We start from the raw sequence: 26,519 nt of genomic DNA, 5'->3' as shown, positions 1-26,519 counted from the left end.
TCCACGACCGCTGGCCTCGACGTCGGATCGCTCAGACAGCTGATTCGAGAGATGGTACGCGAAGAAGCACGAGCTCTCCTCTGTCCTGAGAAGGCTCAAGACCGTTTGTCTTCCATCGGTGCGATCATCAAGGACGAGGTTCAGCAGGCAATCCAGACATCGTCAACCGCCAACCCCGACGCCGAAGTACCGAGACCAACCTACGCCACCGCTGTGAGACAGGTGCCACCTACTCGTCCGTCGTACTACGGGAACCGTGGGACGCCTCCTCGGCCTGTCCAACCTGCTCCGAGCATCCCGCCACACTCTCAGCCGTTTCGCAAAACGGACGTTTGGCGGACTCCCGACTTCAGACCGCTCTGCTACCACTGCGGAGAGGCCAACCACGTCTATCGCCGATGTCCCTACCGACGACTTGGCCTTCCCGGTTTTTCACCCGACGCCCCCCGCCCCCAGCGCGGTAGTCGCCCCGCCGCAATTGAAGACTATCTAGGCTGCTGCAGCTGCTGCTGCTGAAGACTCTGCTGCTGCTGGCTCGCGACGCGACCTGTCCCCGAGCGTCCCCCACCGCAGCAGGTCGCCAGGAAGAGCACGTTCACCGTCACCGGCAAGACGACCTGTGTGGCGCAGCCCTAACCGGGAAAACTGAAGACTGCAGCTCCGGGAGGTGAAGCTGCGGACCGACGACAGGTTACAATTCCTCCAACTCGACGAACAGCAACGCAGCACCAGCACGACGCTCGAAAAATTACCAATAACCTGAAAATACTCATCGACGGCCATGAGATGATTGAGTTAATCGATACCGGAGCCGACGACTCTGTTATAAGTGGTAGGTTGGCTAAGAAGCTTCGCAAGGTGCAAACGAAGTGGGATGAGTCTAGCATCGGCACTGCTGGTGGACACGTCGTAACACCGACTGGCCGATGCACGGCAGTCATACAAGTGCGTGACATCCAGTATGTCGTCACCTTTGCCGTCTTGCCGAACTGCCCACGGGATGTAATACTCGGAATGGACTTTCTAGTCGAAAACGAAGCAATCATCGACTTCACAAATGGAGTTATCTCTTTTAAAACGCCGGAAACAGCAGAAGACAAGTGGTGGGCACGAATAACCCCGGAGAAACGCGCAAACACGGACGTAACCGCCGTGACGACTCAGCACGTCAACCTGCCTCCCATGTCGTCAGTCCTTGTGACCGCTACGTGCGAGAGAGCACCGACTGGCTGTTTGTTGGCTGAAGGCAACACGCAACTTCTCCTCGAACGAGGAATTGGGATAGCAAGAGGAATTGTGACCGTACGAAAGGGAATATTCGAACTCCTGGTCACAAATTTTCGCCCGGAGCCACAGCACCTGGCGAACGGCACGAAGATAGCCGTCATCGTAGACCAATACTCCACCACGGATGTTTGCCTGATGGACACTGCTCGCATCGCGGTCACCACGGAACACGAGGCCGAACATTTCGACGTAAACCCTCAACTCAATACAACTCAAAAGCAAACTCTTCTCCAGATGCTCAACGATTTCAGTGACTTCTTCGCTGCATCGTCGAAAGTAAGACAAGCGCCCATTGCGAAGCACCGCATCATCGTCGACGAAAAGGCCCGTCCAATTCACCGCATGCCGTACCGGGTCTCCTGCAAAGAGCGAGAAACGATCCGAACGCAAATAGAAGAGATGCTAAGAGATGACATTATCCAGCCGTCGACCAGTCCGTGGACATCGCCGGTGGTACTAGTAAAGAAGAAGGACGGAACACTCAGGTTCTGCGTCGACTACCGGAAACTCAATGAGATAACGAAGAAGGACGTCTACCCGTTACCGCGCATCGACGACACGCTCGATCGCCTTCAAAACGCAAAATTTTTCTCTTCCATGGACCTCAAGACGGGGTACTGGCAAATTGAAGTAGACGAACGGGACCGTGAGAAGACTGCCTTCGACACTCCGGATGGACTTTACGAATTAAAGGTTATGCCTTTCGGCCTTTGCACAGCACCAGCGACGTTCCAGCGTGTTCTGGATACAGTTCTCGCCAGGTTGAAGTGGCAAAGCTGCCTGGTGTACCTCGACGATGTTGTCGTCTTCGCAAGAACATTCGAAGAACATGTTGAACGGCTAAAGCAACTCCTCGAGGCTATCAGAACTGCAGGGCTGACGTTGAAGCATCAGAAGTGTCGATTCGGCTACGAGGAACTCAGATTTCTCGGCCATCTCGTGAGCAGCGACGGCGTACGCCCCGACCCCGAGAAGACGGCGGCCATCGCAAATTACCGTGTTCCTTCTAACGTGAAAGACGTTCGAAGCTTTCTTGGTCTTTGCGCCTACTACCGACGGTTCATCCCAAACTTTTCAAGAATTGCGTCACCCCTGAATGCCCTGCATCTCCACCAGAAATGTCACGAAGCGAAATGGGTCGGCGAGTCGTCGAATAAACAGCGAACGGTTTATTAGACTACTTGGTAGCTGTTGAGTATGCCGGAAGGGGGCGGCACTGGAGGAAGATGAGCGAGCGAGCGGGTTCGCACGAGCAAATGAAAATAAACCGTTCTTCAGTAGAATACGGTCGGGTCAGCCTCCTCTATCCTTAACAATTGGTGCCGAAACCCGGGAGAAGGCTGATCTCTCATATATTCACCCATGGAGAAGCTTCGCCGTAACCGAGCTGTCCTTCGTGGCGCCGTGACGCGGTGCCTGTCATCCGCTACCGAACTCCTGCAACAGCCCTCGGCGGCCCCGTCTGACTTGCAGGTAACCCTGGATGAACTACTCGACAAGGACAGGACTCTTACCGCTTTGAATGATAAAGTCGCAGAGCTCATTGACGACGACACCTACGAGCAAGAAATCAGCACCGCTCTCGATTACCACGAAAAAATTTGCCGTTGCGTAAGTCGGATTCGGTTCCTTCTGAGTTCTCGTACCGCATCTAGCGCTACATTGTCTAGTACCGCTACCCAAGACCAATCAGGAGAGCGCTCAGGCGAAGGGTCGGGTACCGTCAATGCCGCTCCGAACGCTACTGCGAGCAGCTCGCGCTCTGGACCGCAACGGGTTAATCTACCGAAACTCCAAGTGCCGGTCTTCTCTGGTGAGCTCCGTGAATGGCAGGGGTTCTGGGAACACTTCGAAGCAACTATCCATCGACGTCCAGATCTCCCCGACATAGAGAAATTCCAATACCTGAAGACATACTTGAGTGGATCTGCAAGGCGTGCAGTCGAGTGGATTCGCCTTAACGAAACCAACTACCCGGTGGCGGTGAGCGTGCTCACCGAGCGGTTTGGCCGTACCGACGCTCTTGTCAATGAACATATTGATAGCCTTCTTGCCATCGCGCCTGTCTCATGTTCGTCTCAGATAACTCTGCTCCGGGACCTCTACGAACAGATTCAGTTCCGCACCAGCTGCCTCGAGAGTCTTGGTGTTCCTGCAGCGGAGTACGCAGTAGTTCTCCATCGGGTCCTCATGCGTTCCCTACCGGAAGATATCGCTGTTCTTTACAGACAGCGCTTGAAGACGCAAGATAAACAAGATGCACCGTCCAGCTCCGCAGCAGGCTCTCGTGCCGAAGAAGTGAACACTGCCATGGAATTTCTGAGGGTCCAAGTGGAGAGCAGAGAGGAGACCAAGGCAGCACGCGTGAAAGAAAACTCGAATCTCGCATCAACCGAACGAGTGCATTCACGGAGCTCCTCCCACCTTCCGTCTGCTTTGGCGTTAGCTACAGGGTCCGCCCCTCCCGACCAGCTCACGTGTCCTTTGTGTGACCAGTCTGGTCACACAACCCAGGAGTGCCACGCCTCCTTATCAACCGATGAAAAGCGAAGGAGACTGTCAGCAAGGCGTTGCTGCTTCAAGTGCGGCAAGCGTGGGCACATGGCTCGTCAGTGTCGCACTGCAGCGACACTGAGATGTCGGGCCTGTTCAAGCCGCCATCTGACGGTACTGTGCGACCTATGGAAGAGACCTGACGCAAGGTGTCTACAACCGTCATCCGCACTCGGGGCCTCGAACTCCCAGTCCACATCTGGACCACAGAGCCCACAGCACGCTACAGCTACCGTGGCTGCGACTCATACGAGCAGCGGGGTCGGTCACCCGATATTACTACAGACAGCGACAGTATGGGCGTCTGGAGAAGGCGGCAACGTCATGGTGCGACTACTGCTCGATACCGGCAGCCAGAGAACGTTTATACGGAGCGATCTTTCCCACAAGCTGCATCTTCCTTGTGAAGAAAGGAAGACCTCACCGTACTTACGTTCGGAAACACGAGTCGGCCGCGACGGTACCATTGCCGAAGAGTCAAGCTCACTCTTAGCAGCCGATTTACCTCTAATGCAGTCACCCTAGAAGCGCTGGAGGTTCCAGAAGTATGTACCGTAACAACTACCTTGGCCACGGATCTGCCGGAACTCAGTGGGAAGAATCTGCTCTTCGCCGACGAACCTAATTCTTGTACGAGGGAAAACTCTGTCATTAGCGTCCTTATCGGCTCAGACTTCTACTGGAGCGTGGTTACGGGACGTACCGAGCGCCTCGGCGACCGCATGTGTGCCGTGGAGACAATGTTCGGCTGGGTGGTCCAAGGAGTCAACTCAAGTTCCAGCCTTCCAGCACCCATGTGCGGCAACACTGTCGCACTCTTTTTAGGCTACTTCAACATCGCTTGCGGTGACGAAAAAGTGATAGACCCTTCGGAGATGTGGAGACTTGATGCAATTGGCATAACCGATTCAGCTCATTCCCAAGCTACCGAGGAGCGCACGGCATTTGACCAGTTTCAGAGCGCAGTATACAAGGAAGAGGGACGATACGTCGTTCCCTTGATGGTCAAGGCGCCCTACCTTTTGTCCACTACGAACCGACCCGTTGCTGAAGCAAGGCTACAGCGTCAACTTAAACGTTTCGAAGCTCATCCGGACGTGCTGCGAGAATATGACCACACAATCAGCGAGTACTTCAACGAGGGTCATGCGGAGCGAGTGGAGCCGTCGGACCAAGGTGCCCGTCATGTGTATTACCTTCCTCACCACGCAGTCATACGGCGGGAAGCGGTGACAACCAAGGTTCGTGTCGTGTTCGATGCCTCTTCGCATGAACCGGGAAGTCATTCGCTTAACGATATACTGGACAAGGGCACAACGCTCGGTGCAGAATTGCTGCAACTACTTCTGCAGTTCAGGTGCAATCACATCGTCATGACCGCCGACATTCGCAAGGCATTCCTGCAAATTCACGTCCGACGAGAAGACAGAGACCTTCTTCGTTTCTTGTGGATCGAACGACTTCCCAGTAGTGACGAGCCTTGCCCAACCATCGTCGAGTGGCGTATGACGAGGGTGCCATTTGGAGCTTCGTCGAGCCCATTTCTACTGTCTGCAACTTTGATGCATCACCTTGAATCTTGGAAGGCTATTCATCCAGAAATCGCATCGCGTCTACAAAGAGCCTTTTACGTGTATGATCTAGTTATCGGCGCTTCAACCGAACCTGAAGCACTCCACATTTACCAAACAGCCCGTGCTATTGTGGCGGACGCCAGCATGGAGCTGAGAAAGTGGTGCTCCAGTTCCGAAACGTTGAACGAGCAATTTCGTGCAGACGGTGTCTCCCTCGACGACATCGGTCAACCGTTGGTTAGATGCAAGGTGCTTGGTCTTCCGTGGAACCGATCTGCTGACACTATCGTAATGACCACTCAAAACGTGTCATCTTACGTTGCTACGCAGCCAGCTACCAAGCGAATTGTACTTCAGACCTTTGCGAGGCTGTTTGATCCTCTTGGGCTTCTTGGACCGTTTCTCGTCCGCGCCAAACTTCTGTTCCAAGAGCTATGGCGGCGCAATTGCACATGGGAAGAAGCTCTACCTGAGGACGTGCATGAACACTGTAAGACCTGGACGTCCGAGCTTAGCGAACTTTCAGCGTTCCAAGTCCCACGTTGTGTCATATCTCCTGCAACGCAAGGCGCAAAAGGACAGGAGCTTCACGTATTTTGCGACGCAAGCCCAATGGCATACGGGGTTGCCGTTTATGTGAGGTGCGTCATGTCTGAGAACAGTTTCGCTTCACAGCTCCTCATGAGTAAAGGTCGCATAGCCCCGTTACGGCCCGTTTCGATTCCAAGGCTGGAACTATTGGCCTGCTTGTTGGCAGCCAGGTTATGCCACTATGTCAGACAACTTCCCGCGAGCTGTCACAGGCCGTGGTTCACCTTTGGACTGACTCTGCGGTCGCATTGCACTGGATATGTGGTGACGCGGTCCGCCAGGAAGTATTTGTACGAAACCGCTCGTCCGAGATTCGCCGCCTAACCAGAGGATTCCACTGGCACCACTGCCGGAGCCAGGATAATCCGGCAGACTTACTTACCCGTGGCGAGCCAGCGTCTTTTGTTTCGCGCAAGACAATTTGGTGGGCCGGACCTGCGTGGTTGACAAATCCTCAGGTGGATTGGCCTACACATCTCTGCCCTAGTCAAAAGCACGATGACTTGCGCACTGGACTCACCTCTGCCTGTCAGAGCTTAAGCTTGCCGACTTCTCCTCATTTGCACGATCCACTCCTTAGGATTAATTATTACGGACGCCTTACTAAGGTTCTAAGAGTCACTGCTTGGATCAAAAGGTTTCTTCGTAATGCGTCACTCCACACCACGTCCTCCTCCGGACCGCTAACAGCCGCGGAGTTGTGTGAGGCAGAGTTGTACTGGATACGATTTGTTCAGCGCTCTGCGTTTCCTTCAGAAGTCACTACGTTACAGGTCGGACAATCTGTCGAGTCTGCTTCCACTATTCTGACTTTACAGCCCTTCCTTGACAAGAAAGGTTTGCTTCGTGTGGGTGGTCGCCTGCAGGCCCTTGATGCGTCGGAGGAGTTGAAGCATCCTATGATACTACCTTGCAACGACCGGTTCACTGAGCTTCTGGTTGAAGCAGCACATATCCGCCTTCTTCATGGAGGAGTCCAGCTAACTTTAATCGAACTCCGCTCCAGGTTTTGGATTCTGAAAGGACGTCGGACAGTGAGGCGGGTATTGAACGCTTGCTTGCCGTGTCGTCGTAGACGCTTGCGTCCGGAGACTGCTCCTCCCGCACCATTACCGAGGGACCGGATAACCGAAACCATGCCGTTTGACGTCGTTGGGATTGACTTTTGCGGACCACTGTACTGCCGCGCGTCGTCACAAAACACTGACAGGAAGGTGTACATAGTTGTGTTCTCGTGTGCAGTGACAAGAGCGATCCACCTCGAGTTAACGATTGATATGACGGCACAAACATTCCTCCTTGCCTTTCGCCGCTTCGCTTCGCGACGGGGTGTGCCGTCCACCATCTATTCCGACAACGCCAAGATGTTCCGTTACTGCGCTAAAGTACTGCGCGCGCTCTTCGACGACTCTGTCCAAGACCATGCCAGTTCCCTCCGCATCCAGTGGAAGTTTATCGCTGAAGGTGCGCCCTGGTGGGGCGGTTTTTGGGAACGGCTCATTCGTACTATCAAGGACGCACTGAAACGTTGTCTAGGGCGCAGTAGCCTCTGCTATGAGGGGCTTCTCACCGTACTACTCGAAGTTGAGGCGGCCGTCAACTGCCGTCCCCTCACCCAGCTTGCCGACGACACAGAGGACTGCGAGGCTCTGACTCCTTCCCACTTCTTGATCGGAAGGCGCGCCGTAGCCTTACCGGCCAGCCTGGGGTTAGAGGTGCCCAGTTCCACTCCTGCAGGTCTTCGTCGCAGAGTTCGACATAGACAGGCTCTTCTTGTGCAGTTATGGACTCGTTGGAAGAAGGACTATCTCCTGCTTCTGCGTTCTGCACACCACAGTCAACCGAGGGCACATCCACGAATTCGCGTCGGCGACGTCGTGATAGTGGAGGACAATGCACTGCCACCTCTGGTTTGGAAACTCGGACGCATAGTTGGTTCCTTCCCAGGAAGAGATGGTGTCAAGCGCTGTTTCAAAGTACTTCTCCCGAATGGTCAACAGCTCCGGCGTCCTCCCCAACGTTTGTACCTGCTGGAAGCTGACTCGTCCAACGCGGCCGCGGGAGGATGTTGAGTATGCCGGAAGGGGGCGGCACTGGAGGAAGATGAGCGAGCGAGCGGGTTCGCACGAGCAAATGAAAATAAACCGTTCTTCAGTAGAATACGGTCGGGTCAGCCTCCTCTATCCTTAACAATAGCTAAGCACAAGAGTGATAGCTCTCCGAACACAACTGAGTCCAAAGAATGAATGCTCCAGCTTGGAGCGCACAAGCATTTAAGCGTCGCGTCGAAAAGTCTAGAAACAGCACGTGCGTTTGCCAGAGAGCAGGCGATGTGTCTGGAAGCTTCTTGCGTCTTCTTCAGCATGCGCCGGGATGAGATGTACCGTTTCGTGCCTGCCCTGGAAGTTTCGCGATGATGATTCGTGGCAATATCCGCAGATACCTTCAAGAAGTTGCGGATGCGCTGTGTGGCTTCATCCAAGTTCTACCTACAACGGCAGGAGCAAGGGTGTACCTTGAACTGAAGTACTAGTACTCTGCGCCACAGCTGGTTAGGCGGGAGAAAACAATTATCGATACCTGGCCCTCTGTTTACATTTCATTCCAAGTTTTGTGCTGTGGTTGTGAAACGTTACTGGATGAAGTTGGACATTCGACTGGCTGCCGAAAGCAGTTTGTTCCTCGACCAATAAGGACAGAATAAAATGATTTAGGAAGGTTGTTTTCCGTTTCCTGTCGCTAGCAAAGCCGTATGCACATTAACGGGACTATGAAATGATTTTTTTTTCTCGTTTTCATCTGAAAGAAAGCATTTTTGCGAGTCAAGAACCAAAATTTTACCCTCGTCATGCGAGGAGTTTTTTTCGCAAATTTAGACGGAGCGGCGAAGGGAGCACAGCTGGCGCCGCGCCGTGGCGAACTGCCGCGCGCAGACACAGTGAGTAAATTGACGCGGATCACGGGTCAGCGACACGTCATCGTGATGTGTCGTGGTCCCGCCAGGAGCATGCGCCGTAGGATCCCGCGTATGCGTTAATCGGGAATGGAAATCTCCATGACGCCAGCTTCCGCGCGGTGGTCGCAGTCTATCGCAGTCGCATCCTGTGGTTTTCGCCGACATACCTAGACGAAGTGGGATAGTTGATTGCCCTAATTCACGTCAATATTCGCCGAACATCCAGTGTCATATGCTTCTCAGTGACGAGACGGACAGCTTTTGATGCCAGGAAGCAATCGGATCGCCGGAATGGAAATACGGCGCGGTGCCATCGACTGCTCCTGTTTGTGGCGAACATTTCCATGATTGCGATTACGAAGGAGACGCTTAAGCTCTTCAACGTACTGGATAGCGAGCTCAGTGTCGTTTGAATAACTTGTGTAGTGCCATCACAATACCTGTCCACACCGGGGAAAGAGCATCCACCTAAACGGCGCAAATGTGTGAGTACTTTTCGTTATTGGGGCTAACAAGGTTGGAACCTTGCGACCATTTGGGGCACACATGAGGGAGAGGGAGGGAGTGTAAAAAAAGACAAAATAGAACTTACCGAATCTGGTCACTAAACTCAGGTGATGCACTGTTGATAGAAATAATTTCGTTTACCATGACCTTAGAAACCATGCTTTAACATAATGAACATGTATCCGTTCGTTCCTCTTCACGTATCTGCTTTAATGTTTAGAGATAATTTCCTCAGCAGAGCCTGAAACCCCTGATTTGAGACAGCATGGCAAAGAGCTGCAGCCCACTATTCAGAGTAGACAAATGCTGTGCAGCCTCCTTCCGGGTTCCTCTTTGCAGCGTTATCTAGCCTGCCATTCAGGCTCTGTATATTGTTCACAAGTTTTTTTTTTAATTTTGTTATTTGATTTCTGTTTACCTTATCATATGCACAAATATGATATTGAGGGGGACATTTTCTTGTCTACACCTGAATAAGCTGGGGTGCTTTTAAGAGGTGCAGACTTTTGTTCTTTATCTTATAATCATTACTCACATGGACTACATCCATTTGCATTCACTGGATCTGGAGTTGCATAGTGTGTTATTCATTTTCTTCTCTCAAACCAGGGAGGCCCATGTGTATGGCTGCTGAAGTCTTTCACGAGGATAACAACGCCAGAACAACTCCAGCAAGTGCTCTGCAGGTCACCTCTAAACTAAAGAAAACTACGTTTGATGCACTATGTCCACATAAGATTTTGTTCCTGCTACGACTCACGATTTTGTTCCTGGTGTTTCACGTTACCAAAAAATAACCTTACCAACCATTACCATATCAGTGGTGTACTGCTGTGTTCAACCAGTTCAACTTATTCTGGGCATCCTGTAAAGCCTGCGCAGCAAATTCAGCCCTGATTTGTTGGTAACACTGGTGTCAATACAGTTGTTAGATGAGCTGTGTGACAGTGATTAATAGAATACATCCTGTGTTTGCATATGCATAAAAATTATGCATGTGTAGCGTATAATGTGTATATGTAGATGTTAGGTCTTATATATTTTAGCTATCGTACTATTCGAGCTAAATGTCGACATTTCAGCTGTTTGAGCCAAGTGCCCTCATCCTTGACACACATACAGGTGCGGCCACATCCTCGGTGGACCCTGCACAGCTGAGGACTCTCTGTCCAGGTGGGAAATGGAATGGTTCTTTCATGAAGAAAGCAGATTGCCGCCACAAGACCAAACAGCAGTTTATTTGAAATAGTACCAATTACTTGTCCTTTTTGTAACTGCAAAATGGAAGGCATGCTACGTGACTACTGGGGCTTCTTGCTTCTTTTCAGTTACCTCAACTCGTAACTTCAGACTTATGTAACACAATAATATAACGTGACAATGACGCAGGCGAACTGGTGTCGTTGGATTGTGTCCCTCAGTCTCGGGGTTATAGATGTATTGCACAGTATTGGAAACCTGGTTGAACAATAAATGTGTTAAACAACAAACAGTTATCAGAAATATATACGATGCACAGAATACTCTCACAGAATACGCTGCAGTTGAGTTTCTGTAGGCATGGTGGGTGTTAATGCTAAATTTTCAGATTTACGACGAGCTCGACATTGAATACTTCATAAAACAAATTCTTGCGTGAAACATATTCTTAGGCAAACAACAAGTCCTTAGGAAAGCAAGGAAATACAGCCAGCCGCTGCAGAGTAAATCAGAATCGCTTCAAGACGCGAATTGGTGATTGTAAATTTTCAAGTGAGGTTAGGTTGCTTAGGCAAACAGACGTTACAAACAGACGTTGCAAACAAACCGTTGGTTAGGTCGGTGCAGGGGCGGATCTAGGATTTTCCCGAGGGGGTTTCACTTAGAAACATTAAACCTGAACAAGGAAGCATGGTTATCGTCCTTCGGAACGGCGAGGTTGCTGCGCAGACAACGGACGGAAACGTGAGAAAGCACTGAGGAACGTAAAACCACAATTCCCATATCGGACCCAACTCCTGGGAACTATGCCAACAAAAAGTCGCGCGTACGCTAACAATGAATAACGCTGGTATTTGTAAATTTCCAAGTGAGGTTTGGTTGGTTAGGCTAACAGACGGAGAAACCGTTGTTTAGGTCGGTGCAGGGGCGGATCTTGAATTTTCCCGATGGGGGGGGGGGGCGCTCACAAACATTAAACCTGTACTAAAAAGCACGGTTATCGTCCTTCTGAACGGCAAGATGGCTGCGCAGACAACGGACGGAAACGCGAGAAAGCACTGAGGAACGTAAAACCACAATCCCCCTGTCGGACCCAGCTCCTGGGAACCAGGCCAACCGGAAGTCTCGCGTAGCCTAAAAATGAATAACGCTGGTGTTTGTAAATTTCCAAGTGAGGTTGGGTAGGTTAGGCTAACAGACGGAGAAACCGTTGGTTAGGTCGGTGCAGGGGCGAATCTTGGATTTTCCCGAAGGTTGCGGGCGCTCACAAACATTAAACTTGAACTAAAAAGCACGGTTATCGACCTTCTGAACGGCAAGATGGCTGCGCAGACGATGGACGGAAACGCAAGAAAGCATCGAAGAACGTAAAACCACAATCCCCCCATCGGACCCAGCTCCTGGGAACTAGGCCAACCGGAAGTCCCGCGTACCCGAACAATGAATAACGCTGGTGTTTGCAAATTGTCAAGTGACGATAGGTTGGTTAGGCAAACAGACGGCGAAACCGTTGGCGAGGTCGGTGTAGGGGCGGATCTAGGATTTTCCCGAGGGGGGGGGGGGGGTTCGCTTACAAACATTAAACGTGTACTAAAAAGCACAGTTACCGTCCTTCTGAACGGCAAGATGGCTGCGCAGACAACGGACGGTAACGCGAGAAAGAACTGAGGAACGTAAAGCCACAATTCCCCTATCGGACCCAACTCCTGGGAACTAGGCCAACCGGAAGTCGCGCGTACACTAATAATGAATAACGCTGGTGTTTGTAAATTTCCAAGTGAGGTTAGGTTGGTTAGGCAAACAGACTGCGAAGCCGTTGGTTAGGTCGGTGCAGGTGCGGATCTAGGATTTTCCCGATGGGGGGGGGGGGGCGCTCACAAACATTAAACGTCTACTAAACAGCATGGTTATCGTCCTTCTGAACGGCGAGGTTCTGCGCAGACAACGGACGGAAACGCGGGAAAGCACTGAGGAACGTAAAACCACAATTCCGATATCGGACCCAACTCCTGGGAACTAGGCCAACCGGAAGTCCCGCGTACACCAATAATGAATAACGCTGGTGTTTGTAAATTTCCAAGTGAGGTTTGGTTGGTTAGGCTAACAGACGGCGAAACCGTTGGTTAGGTCGGGGCAGGGGCGGATCTTGGATTTTCCCGAAGGCGGGGGGGGGGGGCGCTCACAAACATTAAACCCGTACTAAAAAGCACGGTTATCGTCCTTCTGAACGGCAAGATGGCTGCGCAGACAACGGACGGAAACGCGCGAAAGCACCGAAGAACGTAAAACCACAATCCCCCTGTCGGACCCAGCTCCTGGGAACCAGGCCAACCGGAAGTCTCGCGTAGCCTAAAAATGAATAACGCTGGTGTTTGTAAATTTCCAAGTGAGGTTGGGTAGGTTAGGCTAACAGACGGAGAAACCGTTCGTTAGGTCGGTGCAGAGGCGGATCATGCATTTTCGCCAAAGGGGGGGGGGGCGCTCACAAACATTAAACCTGTACTAGAAATTACGGTTATCGTCCTTCTGAACGGCGAGGTGCTGCGCAGACAACGGACGGAAACGCGAGAAAGCACTGAGGAACGTAAAACCACAATTCCCATATCGGACCCAACTCCTGGGAACTAGGCCAACCGGAAGTCCCGCGTACACCAATAATGAATAACGCTGGTGTTTGTAAATTTCCAAGTGAGGTTTGGTTGGTTAGGCTAACAGACGGAGAAACCGTTCGTTAGGTCGGTGCAGAGGCGGATCATGCATTTTCGCAAAGGGGGGGGGGGGCGCTCACAAACATTAAACCTGTACTAGAAATTACGGTTATCGTCCTTCTGAACGGCGAGGTGCTGCGCAGACAACGGACGGAAACGCGAGAAAGCACTGAGGAACGTAAAACCACAATTCCCATATCGGACCCAACTCCTGGGAACTAGGCCAACCGGAAGTCCCGCGTACACCAATAATGAATAACGCTGGTGTTTGTAAATTTCCAAGTGAGGTTTGGTTGGTTAGGCTAACAGACGGAGAAACCGTTCGTTAGGTCGGTGCAGAGGCGGATCATGCATTTTCGCGAAGGGGGGGGGGGCGCTCACAAACATTAAACCTGTACTAGAAATTACGGTTATCGTCCTTCTGAACGGCTAGGTGCTGCGCAGACAACGGACGGAAACGCGAGAAAGCACTGAGGAACGTAAAACCACAATTCCCATATCGGACCCAACTCCTGGGAACTAGGCCAACCGGAAGTCCCGCGTACACCAATAATGAATAACGCTGGTGTTTGTAAATTTCCAAGTGAGGTTTGGTTGGTTAGGCTAACAGACGGAGAAACCGTTCGTTAGGTCGGTGCAGAGGCGGATCATGCATTTTCGCCAAAGGGGGGGGGGGGCGCTCACAAACATTAAACCTGTACTAGAAATTACGGTTATCGTCCTTCTGAACGGCGAGGTGCTGCGCAGACAACGGACGGAAACGCGAGAAAGCACTGAGGAACGTAAAACCACAATTCCCATATCGGACCCAACTCCTGGGAACTAGGCCAACCGGAAGTCCCGCGTAGACCAATAATGAATAACGCTGGTGTTTGTAAATTTCCAAGTGAGGTTTGGTTGGTTAGGCTAACAGACGGAGAAACCGTTCGTTAGGTCGGTGCAGAGGCGGATCATGCATTTTCGCGAAGGGGGGGGGGGGCGCTCACAAACATTAAACTTGAACTAAAAAGCACGGTTATCGACCTTCTGAACGGCAAGATGGCTGCGCAGACGACGGACGGAAACGCAAGAAAGCATCGAAGAACGTAAAACCACAATCCCCCATCGGACCCAGCTCCTGGGAACTAGGCCAACCGGAAGTCCCGCGTACCCGAACAATGAATAACGCTCGTGTTTGTAAATTTCCAAGTGACGATAGGTTGGTTAGGCAAACAGATGGCGAAACCGTTGGCGAGGTCGGTGTAGGGGCGGATCTAGGATTTTCCCGAGGGGGGGGGGGGGTTCGCTTACAAACATTAAACGTGTGCTAAAAAGCACAGTTATCGTCCTTCTGAACGGCAAGATGGCTGCGCAGACAACGGACGGTAACGCGAGAAAGAACTGAGGAACGTAAAGCCACAATTCCCCTATCGGACCCAACTCCTGTGGGAACTAGGCCAACCGGAAGTCGCGCGTACACTAATAATGAATAACGCTGGTGTTTGTAAATTTCCAAGTGAGGTTAGGTTGGTTAGGCAAACAGACTGCGAAGCCGTTCGGTTAGGTCGGTGCAGGGTGGATCTAGGCATTTTCCCGAAGGGGGGGGGGGCGCTCACAAACATTAAACGTCTACTAAACAGCACGGTTATCGTCCTTCTGAACGGCGAGGTGCTGCGCAGACAACGGACGGAAACGCGAGAAAGCACTGAGGAACGTAAAACCACAATTCCCATATCGGACCCAACTCCTGGGAACTAGGCCAACCGGAAGTCCCGCGTACACCAATAATGAATAACGCTGGTGTTTGTAAATTTCCAAGTGAGGTTTGATTGTTAGGCTAACAGACGGAGAAACCGTTCGTTAGGTCGGGCAGGGGCGGATCTTGCATTTCGCGAAGGGGGGGGGGGGGGGCGCTCACAAACATTAAACCTGTACTAGAAATTACGGTTATCGTCCTTCTGAACGGCGAGGTGCTGCGCAGACAACGGACGGGAAACGCGTGAAAGCACTGAGAACGTAAAACCACAATTCCCATATCGGACCCAACTCCTGGGAACTAGGCCAACCGGAAGTCCCGCGTAGACCAATAATGAATAACGCTGGTGTTTGTAAATTTCCAAGTGGTTTGGTTGGTTAGGCTAACAGACGGAGAAACCGTTCGTTAGGTCGGTGCAGAGGCGGATCATCCATTTTCGCGAAGGGGGGGGGGGGGGGCGCTCACAAACATTAAACTTGAACTAAAAAGCACGGTTATCGACCTTCTGAACGGCAAGATGGCTGCGCAGACGACGGACGGAAACGCAAGAAAGCATCGAAGAACTAAAACCACAATCCTCCCATCGGACCCAGCTCCTGGGAACTAGGCCAACCGGAAGTCCCGCGTACCCGAACAATGAATAACGCTCATGTTTGTAAATTTCCAAGTGACGATAGGTTGGTTAGGCAAACAGATGGCGAAACCGTTGGCGAGTCGGTGTAGGGGCGGATCTAGATTTTTCCCGAGGGGGGGGTTCGCTTACAAACATTAAACGTGTGCTAAAAAGCACAGTTATCGTCCTTCTGAACGGCAAGATGGCTGCGCAGACAACGGACGGTAACGCGAGAAAGAACTGAGGAACGTAAAGCCACAATTCCCCTATCGGACCAACTCCTGTGGGAACTAGGCCAACCGAAGTCGCGCGTACACTAATAATGAATAACGCTGGTGTTTGTAGATTCCAAGTGAGGTAGGTTGGTTAGGCAAACAGACTGCGAAGCCGTTGGTTAGGTCGGTGCAGGGGTGGATCTAGGATTTTCCCGAAGGGGGGGGGGCGCTCACAAACATTAAACGTCTACTAAACAGCACGGTTATCGTCCTTCTGAACGGCGAGGTGCTGCGCAGACAACGGACGGAAACGCGAGAAAGCACTGAGGAACGTAAAACCACAATTCCCATATCGGACCCAACTCCTGGGAACTAGGCCAACCGGAAGTCCCGCGTACACCAATAATGAATAACGCTGGTGTTTGTAAATTTCCAAGTGAGGTTTGGTTGGTTAGGCTAACAGACGGAGAAACCGTTCGTTAGGTCGGTGCAGAGGCGGATCATGCATTTTCGCGAAGGGGGGGGGGCGCTCACAAACATTAAACCTGTACTAGAAATTACGGTTATCGTCCTTCTGAACGGCGAGGTGCTGCGCAGACAACGGACGGAAACGCGAGAAAGCACTGAGGAACGTAAAACCACAATTCCCATATCGGACCCAACGCCTGGGAACAAGGCCAACCGGAAGTCCCGCGTACACCAATAATGAATAACGCTGGTGTTTGTAAATTTCCAAGTGAGGTTTGGTTGGTTAGGCTAACAGACGGAGAAACCGTTGGTTAGGTCGGTGCAGGGGCGGATAATCTATTTTCGCGAAAGGGGGGGGGGGGGAGGGCGCTCACATCGAGACACTTCAAAAGGCGTCGTCCTTGCTTCGCATCTAGCTTCACTTCAGCGGCAATGCAACTATTGAGTGCACCTGCTAATCAAAGTCTGTGTTACAGATTACAATCGAAGCCCTCATATCTTCCCGCCATTCGACACCGGTGAAGTGCGACAACCTGAATGACAGCATGATCTGAGTCGGCGCAACAAGACCGTCACCTTGCCCTCTACGTCATCGAGGACACTTCAAAAGACGTCGTCCCTGCTTCGCATCCAGCTTCACTTCAGCGGCAGTGCAACTATTGAGAGCACCTGCTAATCAAAGTCTGTTTTGCAGATTACAGTCGAAGCCCTCATATCTTCCCGCCATTCGACACCGGCGAAGTGCGACAACCTGAATGACAGCATGATCTGAGTCGGCGCAACAAGACCGTCACCTTGCCCTCGACGTCATCGAGACACTTCAAAAGACGTCGTCCCTGCTTCGCATCCAGCTTCACTTCAGCGGGAGTGCAACTATTGAGAGCACCTGCGAATCAAAGTTTGTGTTGTAGATTACAGTCGAAGCCCTCATATCTTCCAGCCATTCGACACCGGCGAAGTGCGACAACCTGAATGACAGCATGATCTGAGTCGGCGCAACAAGACCGTCACCTTGCCCTCGACGTCATCGAGACACTTCAAAAGACGTCGTCCCTGCTTCGCATCCAGCTTCACTTCAGCGGGAGTGCAACTATTGAGAGCACCTGCTAATCAAAGTCTGTGTTGCAGATTACAGTCGAAGCCCTCATATCTTCCCGCCATTCGACACCGGCGAAGTGCGACAACCTGAATGACAGCATGATCTGAGTCGGCGCAACAAGACCGTCACCTTGCCCTCTACGTCATCGAGACACTTCAAAAGACGTCCCTGCTTCGCATCCAGCTTCACTTCAGCGGGAGTGCAACTATTGAGAGCACCTGCGAATCAAAGTTTGTGTTGTAGATTACAGTCGAAGCCCTCATATCTTCCCGACATTCGACACCGGCGAAGTGCGACAACCTGAATGACAGCATGATCTGAGTCGGCGCAACAAGACCGTCACCTTGCCCTCGACGTCATCGAGACACTTCAAAAGACGTCGTCCCTGCTTCGCATCCAGCTTCACTTCAGCGGCAGTGCAACTATTGAGAGCACCTGCTAATGAAAGTCTGTGTTGCAGATTACAGTCGAAGCCCTCATATCTTCCCGCCATTCGACACCTGCGAAGTGCGACAACCTGAATGACAGCATGATCTGAGTCGGCGCAACAAGACCGTCACCTTGCTCTCTACGTCATCGAGACACTTCAAAAGACGTCGTCCCTGCTTCGCATCCAGCTTCACTTCAGCGGCAGCGCAACTATTGAGAGCACCTGCTAATGAAAGTCTGTGTTGCAGATTACAGTCGAAGCCCTCATATCTTCCCGCCATTCGACACCGGCGAAGTGCGACAACCTGAATGACAGCATGATCTGAGTCGGCGCAACAAGACCGTCACCTTGCTCTCTACGTCATCGAGACACTTCAAAAGACGTCCCTGCTTCGCATCCAGCTTCACTTCAGCGGCAGTGCAACTATTGAGAGCACCTGCTAATCAAAGTCTGTGTTGCAGATTACAGTCGAAGCCCTCATATCTTCCCGCCATTCAACACCGGCGAAGTGCGACAACCTGAATGACAGCATGATCTGAGTCGGCGCAACAAGACCGTCACCTTGCCCTCGACGTCATCGAGACACTTCAAAAAACGTCGTCCCTGCTTCGCATCCAGCTTCACTTCAGCGGCAGTGCAACTATTGAGAGCACCTGCTAATCAAAGTCTGTGTTGTAGATTACAGTCGAAGCCCTCATATCTTGCCGCCATTCGACACCGGCGAAGTGCGACAACCTGAATGACAGCATGATCTGAGTCGGCGCAACAAGACCGTCACCTTGCCCTCGACGTCATCGAGACACTTCAAAAGACGTCGTCCCTGCTTCGCATCCAGCTTCACTTCAGCGGCAGTGCAACTATTGAGAGCACCTGCTAATCAAAGTCTGTGTTGTAGATTACAGTCGAAGCCCTCATATCTTCCCGCCATTCGACACCGGCGAAGTGCGACAACCTGAATGACAGCATGATCTGAGTTGGCGCAACAAGACCGTCACCTTGCCCTCGACGTCATCGAGACACTTCAAAAGACGTCGTCCCTGCTTCGCATCTAGCTTCACTTCAGCGGCAGTGCAACTCTTGAGAGCACCTGCTAATCAAAGTCTGTGTTGTAGATTACAGTCGAAGCCCTCATATCTTCCCGCCATTCGACACCGGCGAAGTGCGACAACCTGAATGACAGCATGATCTGAGTCGGCGCAACAAGACCGTCACCTTGCCCTCGACGTCATCGAGACACTTCAAAAGACGTCGTCCCTGCTTCGCATGCAGCTTCACTTCAGCGGCAGTGCAACTATTGAGAGCACCTGCTAATCAAAGTCTGTGTTGCAGATTACAGTCGAAGCCCTCATATCTTCGCGCCATTCGACACCGGCGAAGTGCGACAACCTGAATGGCAGCATGATCTGAGTTGGCGCAACAAGACCGTCACCTTGCCCTCGACGTCATCGAGACACTTCAAAAGACGTCGTCCCTGCTTCGCATCCAGCTTCACTTCAGCGGCAGTGCAACTATTGAGAGCACCTGCTAATCAAAGTCTGTGTTTTAGATTACAGTCGAAGCCCTCATATCTTCCCGCCATTCGACACCGGCGAAGTGCGACAACCTGAATGACAGCATGATCTGAGTCGGCGCAACAAGACCGTCACCTTGCCCTCGACGTCATCGAGACACTTCAAAAGACGTCGTCCCTGCTTCGCATCCAGCTTCACTTCAGCGGGAGTGCAACTATTGAGAGCACCTGCGAATCAAAGTTTGTGTTGTAGATTACACTCGAAGCCCTCATATCTTCCCGCCATTCGACACGGGCGAAGTGCGACAACCTGAATGACAGCATGATCTGAGTCGGCGCAACAAGACCGTCACCTTGCCCTCGACGTCATCGAGACACTTCAAAAGACGTCGCCTTTGCTTGGCATCCAGCTTCACTTCAGCGGGAGTGCAACTATTGAGAGCACCTGCGAATCAAAGTTTGTGTTGTAGATTACAGTCGAAGCCCTCATATCTTCCCGCCATTCGACACCGGCGAAGTGCGACAACCTGAATGACAGCATGATGTGAGTCGGCGCAACAAGACCGTCACCTTGCCCTCTACGTAATCGAGACACTTCAAAAGACGTCCCTGCTTCGCATCCAGCTTCACTTCAGCGGCAGCGCAACTATTGAGAGCACCTGCTAATCAAAGTCTGTGTTGCAGATTACAGTCGAAGCCCTCATATCTTCCCGCCATTCGACACCGGCGAAGTGCGACAACCTGAATGACAGCATGATCTGAGTTGGCGCAACAAGACCGTCACCTTGCCCTCTGCGTCATCGAGACACTTCAAAAGACGTCCCTGCTTCGCATCCAGCTTCACTTCAGCGGCAGTGCAACTATTGAGAGCATCTGCTAATCAAAGTCTGTGTGGCAGGTGAGAACAGTACCCAGATCCGTAGCAATTCTGAAAATACCATGTGTAGCGCTGCCGCTGAAGTGTGTTGAAGTCTAATTGAAGAGTTATGGGTGTGATTCCTTGGTGTTCCGTTTCTGTCCCACCGAATGTCCATATACGATGTCGTCTAAAGAAATGAAGGAACTAGTTAAGGTAATCGAGGTCTTTAAGCGAGAAATGCGTGCAGACAATCGATTGTTAAAGGATAGCATTCAGCATTGCCATGACACGTTTACGGAATGCATGAGTGATATCAAGGCGTTGAAAGAGTTGCGCAGCGAAGTGAACGACCTGAGGCACGAAAACGCAGTACTCAAGGAATCATTGCGGAAGATTCAACAAGATCTGAATGCAGTTGAGCAATGTCAGAGGTTAAATAATGTAGAAATTAAGGGCGTGCCCAAGGAAATCCCAAACCCCACCAGTGTCATCAAAAAGAAAGCTGAGACAGTAGGAGTGGAATTAGGAGATAACGATATTGAGGTATGTCATCGCGTTCCAACGCAGCAACGTGATAGAGAAAACAATATTGTTCGCATGATGTCACGTGGGAAAGGGGATGAACTCTTCCAAAAAGCAAGAAAATCGAGGTTAGCGTGTTCATCCCTTGGATTATCTGTAGCAGTCTGGGCAGTATCTGGCTGTAGCAGTGCTGTGATTGCCTTTCTGGGGTTCATATTTGGTTCTTTGCATCAGAATGCCTTTTTGTTATGACAAATGTTGAATTCCAATAGCAAAGTCGGAGCAAGTGGCACACTCCGCAGTGGGGCGGCTTGATCTGGCCTAGAGCAAATGATCCGAATCTGCGACTGGAACACTTGCGCCCAACTTGGAGTTTAGCCCTGTCCAATCTTCCTTGGTGAATGGCGGCCAGAGACGGAGGAAGAAGAAGAAGAAGATTGTACTCGTGTTCCAATACAACGCCATTTTTTGCAACATCAGGGTCCTCCTAATCTCATAACGTTGCCCTGGTGATGTCTGGCTTATTGCTTTCTTCAAGAAACAAAATTGCTAACGTACGACGCGAAATACTAGTCACGGCGAAGACGCGTCGGGAAGCGGCCACGTTGGCCGAAGCAGAGACAGGAAATAGGAAGCACGAGCGACTAGTGACACGTCACGTAGAGTTCCTGTTGAATCTGCCTATTTTGGCGGAGCAGTCTGGGTTGCTCCCTGGAGCGACCTTGGCTCGAATGCCGCTCCGAAGCTCCCATTGGAAGACTCCAGAACTGTTCCCAATCTGCCAATCGAACACACTTGCTCTCGGCAGAGCAACAAAACTTGCTCTGGAAGCACTCCGAATCTGCCATTGCAATTCAACAAAAGTTGAGCATTATAGGGAGAGTTTTTGCTGACCGATTTCAGCAATTACGGTATTTATATTTTTATCGTGATATGGGCTCAGCTTCATATGCCGTTTCGTATTGCATTTTGCACATATATTTGAAGTGGAATATATAGATCAGGTGTAAAGCTCGCACATTTTTGTTATAGATAATCACAGATGCCTTCTGTTTTAGCGCATCACCGAAGTCCCAATGTGCCTTTTTTATATAGTCGCTCTTGCCACATTATTGGCATGCTTTGTAGACCTTGGTATTTTAGTCAGATGTGTGCAATGCTTTAATATATATATGTACTCACCCTGTGTAACCCTACTAGCCTCTGTGTAAACTTCATACCAGTCAAAAATGCTACGTACATCGAATAAAAAGTTTTAATGTGTCAACACACTATTAACCACCAAGAAGCACGAAATAGAATAGTAAATACACTATAGACGAAAAGCCATTTCACTTCCTATATTGATCCAGATATCCTTCAGTGAACATTTCTGGGATCTCCCATGGATTGCAAAATGAAGAAGAAAGTGGCCATGCTGTGGACGTAAACAGGACATTTTTCGATATCCCTGGGATCTCTGAATGTCTTAAATGGTACTTCCATATGATATCTCTGGAACATTTTCGGTTTGCTGGGATATTAATATGCTGAATAATGACCAGTCTAATGATTACCGAAATGTGCTGCTTGCTAGTGGGATTGACCAGTGGATCAAACTGCCTACTCGTGTACAAGGAGACAGCGTAGGTACCCTAATAGACCACGCCACGTCTAATCTCCAGTCCGACGCATTTACAGCCGAAGTTTCGGCTTGCGATATGACAGACCATGATCGTGTATTTGTGGTTGAGAAGAGCTCTGTCCGCACAAGCAATACTGTAGAAGTCACGACACGGTTTTATGATTTCTAAGTTGCTAAATCATTCTTAACACCAGGCAGCTGGGAATTTCTGGGTACAGATATGCCCGCCACCGTAAAATTTCAAAGATTTCATCAAATGCTTGTCGAATGTATGGAGGTGTCGTCTCGGGTAAGGAGACTCACTAAAAGACAGACAATAAGGAAGCCGTGGCTAACGACAGGGCCATTGCAATCCATAAAACGCAGGTCTAACCTGTACCATAAATATCGACAACCCCAGCAGTGCAGCGTTAAGAGAGAAGTACGTTAAATATGGTAACATGACAACAAGGTTGCTATGCTTATCAAGAAAAGCTTATTTCCACGAACAGTTTCATGATGCATTTGGAGATCGTGGAATCTTGTAAACTGTGTCCTAGGGAAGGCATAGTCATCAAATAACGTTCTACGTATTATAGATGGCACAGGGTATCCAAATAGCAACCAGGAGGGCATATGCAACGTGCTAAATGAGTAGTTATTAAGCACCGCCTTTACGGCAACAATTCAAGGTGAGCAACCGGGACAATGCATGCTCCCAGCCCGAAATGTCCACACTTGTTTCTTCTCGCCGTGTTGTCCGGAAGAGGTACATTATATCATCCGGAACTTGAAGAAAACTCCCGCCGTAGGGTATGATAAGATAAGTTTGGAGTTTCGCAAAAAGATCGCCCCACTGATAGCTGCCCCATTGTCCTCCATCGTAAACATGTTGTTTAACGAAAGGTCGTTTCCTGATGAGTTGAAGGTCTCCAAAATATGTCCTATATTTAAGAACGCCAGTCGATTGCTTCCCGGGAATTACCGACCCATTGCAATTCTCCCAGCTGTTAGTAAGGTTCCTGAACGCTTAATGCTTACGCACTACAAGTTTTTTTTTTTTTTTCAAAAACATTCTCTGATATCGGATAACCTATTTGGTTTCCGGCAAAATAAGTTGACTGAGGTAGCAGCCCTTTCAGTCTGTGAACTGATTAAACATATCATTGAATCCAAGCATCTAACCATGGGCGTGTTTGTTGACCTACGAAGGCGTTTGATCAATCATTCATTGCTTTGTAGAAAGTTGGAACGATACGGCATCCGGGGTGTTACTCTTAAACTAATGCGTAGTTACCTCTGCAACCGTCGGCAATTCGTCCAACTCAAGAATACTTCTTCGTCTCTTGGCTGCATCACCGCGGGTGTCCCTCAAGGCTCAATTCTTGGGCCACTCTTATTTTTGGTATATGTTAATGATTTAGTTTCTAACTTAGATGTACCGACAATTTTATATGCCGGCGACACTTCCGTGTTTCTCCAAAGCAACAATCTTACAGATTTACACTAGAGAGCAAATGAGACATTATCGAAGCTTCATACATGGTTGGTTTACAATAGATTAGCCCGTCCAAATCGTCTAACGTTATCTTTGGATCCCATCAAATGCCAATGGGCCCTTGCAGTTCATGTCTGCAACTTGGCCCCCACGTCATTAATAGACGCTCTTCTGTTAAACTGCTGGGAATAATATTTGCTGAGAGATTATCATGGCACGAACACGTATCACACGTGTGCAGAAAAGTCTGTTCGGGCACCTACGCAATAGCTAAACTGAGGTTCCTGTTTCCATTATCCGTTCTCAGGGGATCTCTCTGGTTTACACTTCGCAAAATAAACTTCGAGAATAAACTCCTCGAAATAAATCACGAAAAAATCCACGGTGTAAAGATAAAGCTGTAAAAATCAACTTTTGCGATACAACGCTTCAGATTCAAACTTTCAAAATAAATCGTCTCTGATTGGTCGACAGGCGCGACAGCCTCAGAGCAGCGAAGGCTTTTGGCTTTTGGGAGGTACCCGGGTTCGAATCCCGGTGCCGGCTGTGCTGTCTGGGGTTTTTCCTGGGTTTTCCTCAGACGCTTTCAGACATATGTCGGCACAGTTCCCTTAGAACTCGGCCCAGGACGCACATTCCCCCAGGGCGTGAGTCGTGACGTTGCCCACATACGTGAGGCCGACAACGGCAAGCCACCACACCACCACCACCACCACCACCACCAAGGCTTTTGGCTCCCGCGTCTCAAAATAGTTCCCGCAGGGTGAGGCTTTTTGCGGTGGGCTGGGAACGAGAGTACCGAGTCTGGACGAATCGTTTACTGTATTCTCCGCCGGCTATCAGGATTCTGTTGACAGTGCAGTTGATGATTTGTTCTGCTGCTCGCCTGTCAAATTCGAGTATGTCGAACTCTGAATTCGTGTCGTGTCACCAAATGAGTTCCCGGTGTTGGTCCCAGCTATGGTGGACATCTGCTATTTTATGAACATTGTCGCGAACATCGCCATTCTCCTGCAGCTGCCTTGGTTGTGAAGTCGTAGAGTTGAAAAGTGACGATCGACGAAAAAGCCTGATTCCGATACCGTGTGGATGTGTTGTGTTTATCCGTCTGTATGTGTTTGTGTGTGTTCCAGCCTCAGAACCGTAGAATCATGAAATCGGAACCTGCCTGTGGTTTTCCTTGTGAGCCTACGTTCTGATAAACGCAGGGAACAGGTACTGGACAGACTCTCGAAATGCATTTCTGCAAATAAGCTGCATATGAATGTGAAGAAATTGTTTGTTTGTTTGCAAGAAAAAACTATTTTCTCTCGGATGAATAACTTGAGTCAGCAGAGGTCCTATTTTTTTTAACCAGCATACGGTAATCTCAAAGTGTAACGAAATAAGATTCTAATTTCAGGAACATCCACATTGATTCGCGCACCTTCCTAGACAAAAATTTTCCATGGAAAAGCTGCAAAAGATGTATCTATAGACCTAATACTTCAAGCACTTTGTTTTCACTGGTCTTTGAATACCCTGGAACCTAAGAATGCCATTTTCTTAAATACCGTGAAATTTTCTAACAGAAATTTTTGCATCTTTTTTATTCACGTGGATATACCGTGCAAATTCTGGTTATCAAATGTTGGAACTGAAGAAAACCAAGCGCATTAAATAACTGAAATCAGAAGTGCGAGAAATCAATGGCACCCTCTGTTGTATTTGTTTGCCTTCCTTTCTCTCCTATGATCTTCACATTCAGAAATCCCAAAGTACGTTTATTAGCAGGTCACTCTTTATGCCAAGCACCCACGCCAAGAAGAGGTCTAAAATTTACGTTACAAGCTACTTCATTGTATGGTACCCTTGCACCTATTTTTACAGCTTATAAATATTGTGCTGAAATGTGAAATCGCTGTAAAACTTGCATCCTGCAGGACATTACATTAAATGTGCTGCTTGCAGTTCTGCAGCGTTGTTTCTTCCTCACGTTCAAGTGAAAAGGCAAAAAGAACGCTCAGAGACTTACTCTCACACAACCATTATTTCGGGGCCATGTGTTCGCACTAAATGGTCACGAGCATACTTTTGAAAACTATAGCGGCACATAGGGAAACCGGCGTTGCATTTGCACCTACCTTCTATTTCCAATAATTAAACGAGACCTAATTAGTACATCCACTTCGGATGTAGGACATGTTGTCAACTCATAACTGCAAAAATATGATTTCTCTAAGAATGAAAAAATCAGTCCATGGACACGCTATATGCACCGCACCTGCGGTGCATATAGCGTGTCCTACTAGAAATTAACCAGTGCTTGCTGAAAATATACTGGTATTTGTGTCTTATGTGATGTATGGCCCACATTTTCTTTTTCACCAGCTATGCCAGTGTGAGAGCTCCTACGCCAGACTAGCTAATTCCTCCTCTTTGTCCTCCATGCGGTCACATATATGTTACGCTACAAGGAAGCTGGCTGGTACCACAGTACCAAACAGGTGAATTAACATGAACACAATCACATAGCAGAGTGAATAACAACCACCATTATTGACTTAGTTTGCTTGGTCGATGACAACTGAAGGTGGCATATTTCTTTCCTC

General features: G+C 49.9%; 1 protein-coding gene across 1 annotated transcript; it reads left to right on the top strand.

The window, feature by feature from the left end:
• The first annotated feature begins 2,649 nt into the window (after window positions 1-2,649).
• Window positions 2,650-7,080, top strand: LOC135382957 (uncharacterized). The gene is made up of 4 exons (XM_064612623.1): window positions 2,650-4,300; window positions 4,357-6,050; window positions 6,824-6,943; window positions 7,012-7,080. The coding sequence occupies exons 1-4, from the start codon at window positions 2,650-2,652 to the stop codon at window positions 7,078-7,080; spliced, it is 3,534 nt and encodes a 1,177-aa protein (XP_064468693.1).
• The last annotated feature ends 19,439 nt before the right edge of the window (window positions 7,081-26,519 follow it).

Source organism: Ornithodoros turicata, chromosome 2 (assembly GCF_037126465.1).
Source record: "Ornithodoros turicata isolate Travis chromosome 2, ASM3712646v1, whole genome shotgun sequence".
Taxonomy (NCBI): Eukaryota; Metazoa; Arthropoda; class Arachnida; order Ixodida; family Argasidae; genus Ornithodoros; species Ornithodoros turicata.
Note: the sequence above shows the minus strand (reverse complement) of the source record. Positions and strands in the feature narration are given on the sequence as shown.

What these genes read in the sequence shown, in the direction of transcription:
- LOC135382957 (XM_064612623.1), top strand. Translation starts at nt 2,650, where the DNA reads ATGGAGAAGCTTCGCCGTAACCGAGCTGTCCTTCGTGGCGCCGTGACG. An exon ending in CATACGGGGTTGCCGTTTAT is followed by an intron (nt 6,051 to 6,823) that starts GTGAGGTGCGTC and finishes CTGACTTTACAG; the next exon opens with CCCTTCCTTGACAAGAAAGG. An exon ending in ACCGGTTCACTGAGCTTCTG is followed by an intron (nt 6,944 to 7,011) that starts GTTGAAGCAGCA and finishes ACTCCGCTCCAG; the next exon opens with GTTTTGGATTCTGAAAGGAC.